Raw genomic sequence first — 13,119 nt, forward strand, 5'->3', positions numbered from 1 at the left:
GTTACTCCTATTTGAAAACTAGTTATCCTGTGGCCTGGCTCTGAACCCTGTGTTACTTAGCAGCCATCAATGCAAAGTATCTCCAACCATATCTAGAAATGATTTTGGTATTTTATACAAGTTATTTTTTTTATTACGATATCTGTACATAGCCATTTCTATATATTCTGATACAGCACCACGAGTTCAGTTGATAAAGTCTGGTACTCCTGTTAAAAGTGATGAGGTGTTTCTAAGTAACTTTTCTTTTGTATTTTGGAATTTATAGTTGAACATTTTATTTTAGACACATGCAACAGCGTGGCCAGGCAGGAGTTCTTCCTGGTGAGCAGGGAACTGTCCACATCCACATCCACATCCACATCCACGTCCACAGATCCTTGTTCCACTTTCATCTTCCCCTCTCTGGTCCTGTGTAAACCTGGGTACCACATTGCTTAGCAACATCCTGCTCTGAGCTGTTTGTTCCCTCTGACTGGAGTTATAACATTAAATTAGAAGTTATTCTGAGGCCCTTGCAGTGGTTGCAAAGTATTCCTCTCTGTGTTGGGTTTCGGTCGTGTTTTATCCACGGTGAAAATCAGACTGGGAAGTCCACGTGCACAATCAAGGCAGAGGAAAAGAAAAGAGGGAGTGCTGTGGTGAAAAAGATCGTGAGGTTCTAGGAACTTCCCATGTTATCTCCCATGCTCAGCAGCTCCTTATATATTCAAAATTTTATCTATTATTGAAGGCAGAGAATTTGACAGATCATTGATCCTGAGTACAGCTGGTGAAGATTTAGACTTGAATGGAGCTTCTTGTAAGGGAGGAAATTGAGGGGAAACATTCGTATCACCATTGATGATGAAAGTCCATAATAACTCTTGTTGAAACTTGCTGTACATGAAAATTAATGATTTTTGAAATTGAACAGAAGAATGGCTTTCCAGGGCCTGTTTTTCCTTACTCAGCCCAAAATAATTCCCCATCTGTTCTTTCCAACTCGGAGTGCACAATGACCTTCTCCAAAGCAGTTGGCTGTCTTTGTGGGGCTGTAAACATGTCTCAGGTGGGAATAATCCCTGTCGTGCCAAGCACACCACAGCTCCTGCCACACAAGCAAACGCAGAGTTCCTTCACAAACCTCTAATGGGATTTCCCTGGATTTAAGGCAAAGTCACTGAGTCAAGGCACAGTCATTAAGCCAGGTTTCACCTGGCGCCTGCCCTTTTATTTTGGGTTATCAGTGAGAACGCAGATATTTGCAGGACATATTTGAAATATTTGCTGGGAGGATGAAAACTGTGAAATAAGGTGTTATGATTAAAAACACTCGTACCCTGAGTCACTTCCAAAGACCTGGAACATGACAGCACCTGAGCTTTGTAAGTGAACAAACCATCCTGACCTTCAGGATAAATGACATTTGCAACAGATGATAGCGCAAGCAGGCAGCTCATCAAGACTTCTTTGTTCTCCCTGAGTTTCAAAAACAAGATGCCTTTATTTATGTGTGCAGGAGCACTTTGGGATCGACAGGGAGAGCTGGTTTTTATGAGGCAGAGGTACATATTGTCAGGCCACAATTAAAGGTTAAGCAAAGCGCACTGAAGTTGCTCTGTTTTGGCCTGACTTTGTAAAAATTGGGCATTTCAGCAAGGATCAAACCAGGTGCAAATGGACCAAAGCCATGTGCAGTTGCTGGAAACTCTGAGGTCAACATCCAGCTTTTTACAAGTTCTTCACTCTTTTGCTTTAAGATGCATTTTACTCCGTAAAGCAAAGAGGGAAAAAATCTTTCCTCTCCCACTTAATTTCCTTCGATGACATTGCCCAGAGCTGTGTCTGTGCCTGTCCCAGACCCTGAGTGGTTTAATCCTCTGCATCCTCTGCAGCTGAGACCATGGACACAAAGCTGCCACAGACGGGTTGGAAATGAAGGGCGGAGGGAATGGAGACCCTCAGAAACCCAACGGGAGAACTTAAGGAAAGATCAAGAGACCATTACCACGTTTTGAAAATATGAGGGAAGAGCTGCAGAGCTCCCGAATTGTACAAAGGGCTGGTAAAGTTGTTAGGACACAAAGAAGCAAGTGTTTCCACAACTACTTGCAGGTTTGGGGTTTTTTTGAGGTGTAAGTGAGCTTTTTGTTAAATTAAAGAGGAAACTGATGACATGGGAAACGCTGTTCTTCCATAACTGCCTCTCCAGCAGGTCCAGGTTGCATATTTCAATTATTAAGGTTTCTCTTGCAAACAAACTTGCTGATTCACTCCATTGATCAGCCATTTCAGCATCCTTTGTGGGTAAACTAATTCACTGTATTCCAGCTAATCTTCCTCTAAGGATGCAGGAGGGAATCAACACTCAGTCTTCCTTTCTTTTTTTGAAAATAAGATTTAGTAGGGGGGAAAAAAAAGAAAGGAAAAGCAGGACGACATCCAAGGCTTTGCAATTCCAGTCAAGCTGTCCTTGAGACGTTTTTATGCTTATTCTCAAATCTGAAAAACTTCAAAAACCACTTAAGATTTGCTGTTTCTCAGCTTTAACTGAAGGAAAAATTGGTTGAGAGCATCACGTCAACTGAACACTGGGACTTAAAGAAACCCCAAAACATCCACAAACTGAAACAGAAGAAAGTGAACCATGAATTAAAGGTTTTCGTTAATTTCACATTTATAATGCCTTCATCATATGTTTCTTTTCTCTTGATCCTCACAGTTTATCCCTTCAAATGAAGCATCAATGTTTTCACCTCAGATTTGCAAAGATATGAAAAAGATAATTGTAGTTTCTTCTGAATTCTTGTGTGGTACATACCTGCAGATTTCACTTTCATGAGTTTTAAGAACCCTTTATCAGAATCAACAATCAAACAGTTAATAGGGAAAAATTCCATTTCTATTTCTTCATCCCATTTTTTTGTCCACTTTTTAGAATCCATAATCTTACTCTGTGTGATTTGGAGGAGGATCCCTGACCTTCATCTTTCCTGTGGCTCAAATGAAATGCTCAAAGAAAGCAATAAAATATAATGACAAGCAATTGTATAATAGGCTGGAAAAGAACTTACTTATCACCATTTCAATGTACCATATTTAATAGAAACTCCAGTTTTGAAGAGTCCCCATTTTCTAAGGGGGAAAGGGAATAAGTAAAATAACTTACTGAGACTTCACAGTTTGTGGTATGAAGAATATTTTTATCTCTTGATGTGATTATTTTCTGGAGCAGCATTTAGTATGGCAAATATTTTGGATATACTTGGGATAGAAAAATGCACGCTCTTCTTAGTGATGTTTTCACTCCCATGAACTTTTTCTTCACTTCTTCTTATCGCCAAATTTGGATCAATTTAAGGAAAAACTCCCAGGATAACAACTCCCTGTCTTGTTGCAAACCAGCACAAGTGTCCTTGAATTGTGAACTGCTGATTTTATTATTACTCTGCTTTCCTCAGCTTTGAATAACTTCTGGTCTAACCCTCAGCATAAATAGTTGGGAAAGTGTTTTTCCCTCAGGAAGGGGAAGGTGCAGAGGGAAGGCCTTAACCTCAGCCACTGTTTTGGGTGTTGCACATGCAGAGAGCTGTACCTGAGCTGCTCTGGCAAAGAACACCTATAAATGTCTGTTGCATGAGTGAAACATCTCCCAGGGCTGTCACTGGGGAAGAGGGAAGGAAGAAGGAAAAGCTGCATGTTTTGGTGTGGGGATGAAACCTACCTCTACCCACCAGAGGTACCTGGAGCGAGCCTGCTGCTCTCTGTTGCCTTCCCAGTATCACACCACAAATTCCACTCCTATTTCCTTTGTTTCCATCCTGTGGACAGGTTGGTGACTCTGAACCTTTCCTAGAGTGCTGGCAGGCCTCTGACAACATCCCCGCTGGTGGAGCGTTCCCGCGCAGTTTCCTTGGAAACACGGCGCCGAAATGCCCTCCGAGGAGCAGCAGGGAGGAGAGAAGGAATGGAGACAGTTGCTTTGGGATTTTTTCCCCCCTTAGTTCTTTACTCTTCCAAAGGAGTATCGAATATGCAAGCAGCCTACTCCAAGCAGGAGTGTCAGGCTGGGAACTGGGCTGGCTGCTGGAACAGGCCCACAATTGTTACATGGGCCAAAACAGGGCAAGAGTGGCCTCATCTATGCGGATTAGAGTCCAAAATTTATTTCCTGCTTTTCATGGCAGTGATTTTTCAGCTTTTGATGGTGTCTGCAAGCTCTGTTGGAGTCCTGTGGTCACTTACGAGACTGAGAAGAGAAGCTACAGGAAGTCCTACATTTATTTGGAAGAAAGCCCTCACCACTCCTGGGGTAGAGAAAGGAGGAGATGTTTTCCACCTGCACTTTCTCACCCTCTTTGAACCCTATAAATTAGATTCTGGAAGGGCAGGGTTTGAGCCTGTTGCTCACTGAGATGTCTGCAACAATAAATGATTCTAATAAAGAAACAGCTGGGGCTTTATTATTTGGATTGCCACTATTGCCCAGGGCACACAGCTTATTTCTGCTGCAGCTCCACTGGCTTCAGTAGAAAATGGATCAGGAAAAAAACTGTTGTGTCCTTATGGTATTTATTCTGGTAAAATATGGGCTTCTCAAGAGATCTAGAAATTTCAAGTGATATCTCAATGTTCCTCTCTTCTGTCAATGTAAAGGAAACGGGACCATTTTTGCAAACCCTGGTGCTTTGTACTGCCTCTAAGAAAAACATTTTGAACTGATCCAACTTAATGCAGTGACTTTTTGTCTGTGGTGACATGTTCCTCTCAGTAAGAATGCAGTATTAATGAAATAATTCTCTTTATTAAAATATAGAAATTGCTAATTAATGTTTTTCTAGACCTTCTTGTCCATATCTTCTTTCTGGTCTTTCTAATCTGTCTGCAACCAGGTTTAAGAAGAAATCCTCAAAAGACTCTGTGGGTAAAAGCTTCTTAGATGATGATAGGGTTGTTAGTCTTAGCTGGCCCTAGCTTGCTGCAAAGCATTTTGATAAAGTGCTGCTCTTAAGAAAACCTGGAACATGAGAATGGGTACAAATGCAGGGAAACCTGGAGCTAACCCCTTGGTGCTAATATACCTATAATAGTGTTACTGTGCTATATTTGGCTTGAATTCAGAACAGCATTTGCCTATGGGTTCTTTGTGTTCTTTTGTCAAGTCAGAGAATGGAATCCTGCTCTTTTTTCAGTCCCCAGTCCATTCTGATGGCAGATTCCTGGTCCTCCCCCCTGCTCTTGAGTGTGTGTACTTATGCTGTGTTATAGGGCAGCCTGGAATCTGAGTCAGCCGTGAGGGAGAGAGGGTAATTAGAGCACTTAACACAGCAGCCTGGGAAAGTGCCACTGAGCCTCGAGTTCAGCGTCTTGCAAGGCTCCTGTTTTCCCAAATAATCCCTGACTGCACACAGAGGAGTGGGGGGAAGCAGAGGGGTGGCAGAGCTGGGGAGCAGATCCAAGCTGCAACTGAGGAGTGCTGGCTCTGCAGTCCTGAGGAGCTGAACAAAGCTCTCTGTCTTGCTGTGCCTTCATGTCCCTCCTACCCACTTTGTATTCCTTACAGCACTGAAATATCATGCTATAGAAAACAGATTCTGCAGGGGAAACATCTGGCTCCTGGTGGCTCAAGCAGTTGTTCTAAGATTTCAAAATATTCTTCTTCATCATAATTTATTTCTTTTAATCATTTCTGAGGGACTTCTGAAAACAGGCCAGGGGGAAACTCTAAGTAGACTCCAGGTTTATGATTTTCTGTGTTTTTTCTGTTTATGTCTCTTGGTATTAACCTGATATTTAGAATGGCATGAAAGAAGAATGTTGCTCGTTGGGGAACAGACTGCAATTTGTGCAGCAGGAGCAGGAATTTTGGGTAAAGGAAAGGCCTCTTAGGCAGAAAGTACAGTTTGTAGGTGAGTGACAAAGGGACAAAATAAACTAAACTATCAAGTAGAGATCATATTATAATAGGGATTTTCTCCCTCTCTGGCCGTCCTGTAGGATGGAGGCTGGCTGGTCTCCAGAACATGTATATAAATGTAAATATTTCTGGTTTTCCTTGCTACTACTTTTCTTGGACCTTGTGAATCGGTGCACAGATCTAAAGAAACAACTTTCTTACTCCCTTAGCTGGCTGGAACCTGCACACACATTTTCAGCTGGAATCTCTCTGCATTATGGATATATTTGTATTTATGCCTCCAGCTGGGGGCACGATCCAGTTATGTGTTGGGTACACTGGTTAAAGCAAGGAAAGATGCATCTTGCCCACCCTTCTTCCCAAAGTCTGCCTCCCAGGACTTTCTCCTGCTCCTTGGCCCTGTTCAAAGCCCTTCCATCCTGCTCTGATGTTCTTTTTCTCTCTGCAGGCTTGCCCTTGGTCATTTGACAGCACCAATTTCTCAGCCATTTGTACCATCCTTAAAAGCTGTGCCACAGAGGTACTGTGCCTTCAAGGCTGTGTCTGGCTTGGAGAATTAATAAAATCTGTTGGGATGGTGTCAGGCTGCCCCTCAATGGAGAGTCCCTCAGCTGTGCAGATGAGACTTCTGCGGTCATAATCTAAACCAGAAACTTTTGCATCTGATTTTTGATGCCTTTTAGCCAAACTTCAGGAGGTTGCATTGGTGGACCAACCTGTAGCTAGGCAAAAAAGAAATTGATTTGCATATTCCAGCTATTTTCCCAACCTTTGTGAAATGTGTTGCAGGTTTTTCTTCTTTTTTTCTTCTCATATTTTGCCTCTCAGCTCTAAAAGAACCAAATATTGGACGCAAATTTTTTGCCACTGAGAATGTGAGTGGAGCTTTAAAACTTGTGAATGATGTGATTCATGATCTCTGAGAAGTTCCTCTTATTCACTTGATGTGTCTGATGTGATAAAAGAAGCCAACGTTATTTTCCAAAATGCCTTGAAACGATGTTAATTCACTGTGAGGGAATATAAACAAATACTTCAGCACTCGATTAAGAAATACAGGAGTATTGAAAGTTCTCTTTTCTCTGTGCAGAAACACGAACAGATAGAACAAAGAAGCTGTTTAGACACTACACAGTTGGATCCTATGACAGCTTTGATGCTTCAAGGTAAGAATTCTCCCTTTTGATTGCAATCTCTTTACAAAACCTTCCCAGGTTTTATTTAATTGTTACTTTTGGTTTAGGCTTTGGAGGGGAAGAGGGAAGCAGATCACTAAACAGAGCTTCTCAGGGCACCATTTAACTTCTGAATTGGTTTTTATTGCAGTTTACTTTGTTCAGATGGGATGGGTCTAGAAAATTCGGGAGCGGTGAAGTCATGAGTATCAGTGGGTTTTTTTGTGAGTGGGGAAAGAGATTTGTTGTTCTGAGCAGTAACTTTGGAACCTGAGTAGAACTGAAGCTGCTGGAAATGAGAAATTAGATCATTTATTTGGGGAGAATTCACGATTTTTAAGCAGGTTCTTCTCCCCCATGGATATACCTTGAACATAGAGCTGACTGCTGGTAGAAAGGATGACCTTTAAAACACAGAGCCACAGTTGGCTTTTGGTGTCTTCTTGAGGAAATTTTGCTGGCATACTGGAATTATTTTGCTTTTCTCCTGACTGTCTGATTACAGCTTGGGTTTGGGTTTTTTTGTTTTCAAGGAAACCACATTTATTGCAGGAGAAAAATTCTGAAATGTGTAAAGCGATGGCAGAATTTCACGTAGCACAATATTAAAACAAAATAAAAAAAGAAAGAGAAATGTGGTAACTGTTGGTTTTATTCTGTGGTCTTAGACTTTGTTCCGAGGTTCAGGCAAAGTTTCTGTGTCAGTTGAACAAGTTGGGAAGGGAGTTCACAGTTGGACAGGATGTGATTGACTGGGGCAGTCTGATGATGGTAAAGTTGTCAAGAGAAGCTGTGAGCCCATACTCTGAGACAAGGAGCAGCTCTACAGAGCAGACTCCCTGGTTACTGGGGCCATTTGAAGCGAGAAGAGTCGGCTTTTTGCAAGGTTCTTTGAGTGACCATTAGCCTACAAATCCATAGCCTTGTCTCTGTATTTCGGTGTGAATGGAGAGGGCTGCTCCTGCAGAAGAGAGAAGCTGCAGCTGCTGTGTGTTGCCTCAGAGATACCAAATCATTCCATGTGGAAACCCCCTGCTACTTTCTAACAACGGATTTTTCATTAGCAAATGTCAGTTCCATCAAAACCTTCCTTTATTTCTCTTCCCCCTCCCCGCGCCCCTTTGGTTTTTTAGGTTGTTGGTTCATTTATGTATTGTTTTGAGGTTTTTTCCTAAAGGTATTGGGTTTGTGCAGTGCAACAGTAAAGCTCTCAAAAAATGTACCTTACCTGATTCAGGACTGAGCAGGAGAGGTAGTCAGGAAAAAATGATCTTTTGTACAGCCTCATATAAATTCGTTATGGAGCATGTCTGCAGTTGGTATCTATTAATTGTCTGAGCAGAGAGAGGGAAAGCAGCAGAGGCAAGGATTGGAAGAAAACTCTCCTTGAGTTTCCACAGAGAATCCAAGGCCCAGTGGATCCATTTTGAAGGGTAATAGTGGAAAGTGAGAGAGAAAGGTAGGAGAAGGCAGAATTAATGGGAAATTCCAAGAACTACAGTGGAAAGGTAGACTTGCTTAGCACATTTTTTTCAGCAAAGTCTGGTAAAATTTGGAATTTTTATAAGGTAACAGCAGGAAAACTAAAAACCAATAACACATCAAGTTGTGTTTCAGGTACCTGACTGAGGCTGCAAATCAGCTTTTTGTACCTCTGAATGGTGATTTTGGTGGTGCTTACGTATTGCTGCTAAGCAAAAAGAATTTGCATTTCAGAACCTGTCTGGAGATTAATGTCTCCTGGTGGTACATCCAGATTTAATTCCTCACAAGGGCTTCTTCAGGGTGGGGAATTATTCAAAGACGCAAATAAGGTGTGAAAGTGAGAGCCATTTTTGATATTGCCAGATTTGTATTGCTTTGATTACTTTCTGTGTTATCATTTCCTATCAAAGTCGGGGAAGAATGCATTACAACAGATTTAACGCTGGCAGCAAAGGCTTCATAAACATTTGTCATAAGGCAATTGTGCCTCTGTGCTAAGAACAGCTCTGAATCCAAAGTATTAACAAAGCTGATCCAGTTCCTTTCTGGAGATGATGTGGGGGAGTGAGGGGAAGTGTCTGCTCCCTTCTCTCTTCCCTTCTCTCTCCCAAAGGGCAAAAATTGCTGAGTAGAAACACTCTGTTCAGAAATCTATATTAATGGGCTTATTCACATGCAGGAAAATGCATTGTACATGGCATTTTTCATCTTGAGGAAAATGTGCAGCTTGAGTAATGGAGCTTCATTAAATCCTATTTCAGCTTTGCATAAGAGATCAGTTATCCATACATTGACTTTGGGAAAATGGAGAGGATGCTTACTAATGTGGAGAAGGACACTGAGACTTGCAAGCAGTCACTAAATATCATACAAATATAATATAATATTTGAAACTACCAGGTCTGATGTATTATCTGCTTTAAATGTTCATGACATGCCCTCACAGGGAAGAATCTCTTCTTCATGTCTATCCTCTTTCAGTTTAAATCCTCACTCCTTGTCCTAAAGAGAAGATACACCACTAAAACTGCAAGGACACAATGCAAGACTGCCACATCTCTGGATTTTTCTGTCTTCCCTGGATTTGTGGTCAGCAGTTAATTCAAATGAACTTATTTGTAGGGTGTAAATGAGTTATTTCATCAAGGTTGAATTCCAGTTTAATAACAGAAAGCATTGCTAAGGCGTAGAATGGATGTTCGAATTTTAAAAAATTCTTTATTTTTAAAAACTTAAAGGTAAACCTTTAGAAACGATCATTTTTTATCTGCTTTTAAACTGAAGTGAGGGAATTGATTAATTCTCTCAAGATGGGACAGTGGATTGTTCAGCCAGGAAAATATGTGGAATTAATTAGTTGCTTAATTTCAAATGTAAAATGTTATCACCCTTTTAAATGTAATGTGGCTGATAATGCAGTGACAATTTAGTTTCATACTCTGGAGACATAAATCATGTGAGATAGTTTGGTGCTATGTAAAAATGATAAGCTTGGTGTGATGGAAAACACCATCCATCGCCTCCATGGATTTGGGAACTTTAGGACACAACGGTGGCAACTTTTTCTACTGCATTCATTGCATCATCTCCCACCCCCAGCAGAACAGGGCAACAGCAAAAGTCAATAGCACAATTGAATGCCAACCTCAGTGCAATCAAATATGCAGATAAATGTGAGGTTTCCTGCCTATTGTGTGTCTTTCTTCACAGAATTATCGACTTCCACACGGGGGTTTTCCTCCAGCCACTTTAACTGGTTCCAATCCCTGCATGGGAGAAGTTTTTCTGGTGCCTTTCCTTGACATCCCATGGCTCCAGCAGTATTGCAGAGCTCACAGGAGAGAATGTGATGACAAATAACCTTTTTCAAAGGCTTTTTGCCACCAAGTTAATGACAGGACCAAATTGATTTGCCTTACGGTTTTTGTTCTGTTTTTCTGGAGGAAGAAAAAGAGGAAAATTAGATGGTGTAGTCTGTAAGAAAACTTAATTAAAAGCTTAATTCATTAACCCTACTGTCCCTACTTGGAGTCAGGTGGCAGCATCCGTGTCCCACGAGTATAGGAGCTGACAGGAGCAACTCTTCAAGAGCCAATTTACACACAAACACCTTATAAAAACCTGAGAGATTCTTCTCAGATGTTCCTTCCTGGCCGTTCTCCGTTGCTGTTGTCATCCGCGCTGTCGGGTAGAGCAGCCGAAGCTTTAATCCTGAGCAGCTCAGAGAGACTCCTTGGCACAGCTGAAGCTGTCTAACCCCCTGTACCTCAGCATGCTGTGCAGAGCTTTGTTATTTTTAAAATATTTTTTAGCCCACAGGATGTGCCTGTTGGATACCTTTGTTCCGAAATTGTGATGTAAGTGGTGCTGTCTTGGTAGTTTAAGCATTGGGTGTGCTACACACCATTTTTTGGTGGAATTTCCCAGTCTGATGCAGAAATACTTCCCTCTGGTTCGAGATCCGGTTTCATGTGGATATTTTGCATAAATAATCCTCCCTCTGGAGAAATGCAGTCGCTCATCTCCTTCAGTAGAGATTTGAAAATAATAAAATACAGATTTAAAACAGATGGAAATTTTTGGGTGGCATTCTGGCCATTGCAAGTGGTGAGGAATGTAAAGCTGACAGGGAGCAAAGGGATTTTCTCCTGGTTATGGTGGCCCCGTGTCCCTGGGTTGGGGAATTTGGCATATGTGCTTGCTGAGTGCTGCTTGCCTGGCAGCAATCCACTAAATCCTGGCAAATGGATCCTTGCAAAAATTGAGGGAAGGTATAAGAGCTGCTGTTATATTTTGTATCCTGCTTCCCACATTTTCACGTTGGTTCTCCCCAGGCAGAACAGTGAGAGAAGTGTTGTTACACGGAGAATAAATTGGATTTTCTGAATTGGGGTTAGAACTAGATGATGTGGGATGGGAACTGGATGATCTTTAAGGTCCCTTTCAACCCAAACCATTCAAGGATTCTGTGAACTGCTCTTTTCTTTGTTTTCTGCTGGATGGCACCAGTTCCACTGTATTAATGTTTCCTGGGAAGCCTGAACTGTTCAGGTGATCTCTTGAAGGAAATGGGAGTAAGGAGATTAAAATGGTGCTGTTCACTCTTAACAATAAATCCACAATTTCTCTTGTTTATTCTGGGATTGACACATTGCTAATAAGTGGAAAGTGATTTTACAGCTGTTCTTACCTGCAGGCATATATTTTAAACATAATCCTTGGTTTCCTCTGGTGGAAACAAGTAAAACCAGCAGCATTTTGCCTTTTTTACCTATACACGTAGCTCAGGTTTGCCTAGAAGATGGTAGCAAATATATCTGAGTATGCTCATCATTTTAATTAAATATAACTGTGTGAGGCAGTGATGTGGTTACATCTAAAAGCTCTCTGAGACTGTAATGATTTAAGATCTCTGCAGATGTGGTATCATGGTTCTTTTGGGCGCAGAGAACAGCCAGCACCAGCCAAACTGTAGGAAAAAAAAAGCATGGAAAGTGTTTTGTGTGCATGTAACCTCACCTGATGTCTAAAGTCATTTTGTTGGACTTGCCTGTTGTCTGTTCTGAATTAATTAATTAACAGTGAGTGTAACAGTGGACTGCTCTTAATGTGAGGCAGAAAGGCAAGGGTAGCTCAATTTTAATACCTTGTGCCTCATTAACTTGAAGAGCATGATTTGATGCAATTTGAAGAATTGCATATGTATTTAGGCAATAATTAAGGCAATAATTGTAGCCTCTGTGGAGCAGGTGGAGATGTAAAATGTGAAGTTTTTCATTTCCACTTATTCAATTTCTAATGGAAATTCCTTTGGTTGCTGATAAACAGCTTTGCACTTTGCCTCCCCTGCTGCTGTGTGATGCCACGATGGAGCTTTTTGTGCTGGTGACTACAGCAAATATTGAAAGGAATTGCTGAGATAGGAGGTAAAAAGGGCGTGTGTATGTGTGTGTGCATCTGAATTGTGGTTCCTCTCCATCTAAACCTCTACTAGAATTGCACTGTTAAGGTCTAATCCAATTACAGTAAGATGCAAAACTCTACAGTGAGTGATAAAAGTTTCCATTAGCTTGTAGGTGCGTTTTTAAGTAGTGTGCTGTCTTGACAGTGAAGTTTGCTTAACCTACTTCAGTGAGATTTCATCTTTTAGCAGCTAATGGTTTGGTAACTAATGATTCAAATGTGTCAGGCATTTTCTGGGCTAAATGTTTGCCTAAATTTTTAGTGGCAAGTGTTAGCAAAGAGAGATCAGCAGCTGACAAAAAATATACAGCCTTTCCCAAATTCAAAATCACAATGCTCCTTCTGAAAAACTTTTAGGCTCTACCTCTAGTGCTGGTCCAGACTTAACTTTGTGACTGTGGTAGAGAAGCTGCTGCCTGCAAGGGCTGGGATCTGGGGGCTGTGCCGTTTCCTGCACAGCAATTGGTACTCCCAGGCTCAGCAGGATTTCCTCTGCAACTCCTCTGGCCGGATGCTGGAGAACAGTGTGGATTTAAATGTCACCAGTGAAAGCAGCAGCCTGTGTCCTGTGCACAGGGGGAATAAAGTGGTTTTTTT

At 41.5% G+C, this 13,119-nt stretch overlaps 1 protein-coding gene across 6 annotated transcripts in view; it reads left to right on the forward strand.

Moving 5' to 3' along the window:
* Nucleotides 1-13,119, forward strand: part of SHANK2 (SH3 and multiple ankyrin repeat domains 2) — a 272,609-nt gene that overhangs the window by 132,752 nt on the left and 126,738 nt on the right. For all 6 annotated transcript variants that reach the window (XM_017733032.1, XM_017733033.1, XM_017733036.1 and 3 more), the window contains one exon: nt 6,990-7,065. In XM_017733032.1, the coding sequence (XP_017588521.1) occupies nt 6,990-7,065 (76 nt within the window). The remainder of the gene's footprint in view (nt 1-6,989; nt 7,066-13,119) is intronic.

This window comes from Corvus brachyrhynchos, unplaced genomic scaffold (assembly GCF_000691975.1).
Source record: "Corvus brachyrhynchos isolate BGI_N302 unplaced genomic scaffold, ASM69197v1 scaffold315, whole genome shotgun sequence".
NCBI lineage: Eukaryota > Metazoa > Chordata > Aves > Passeriformes > Corvidae > Corvus > Corvus brachyrhynchos.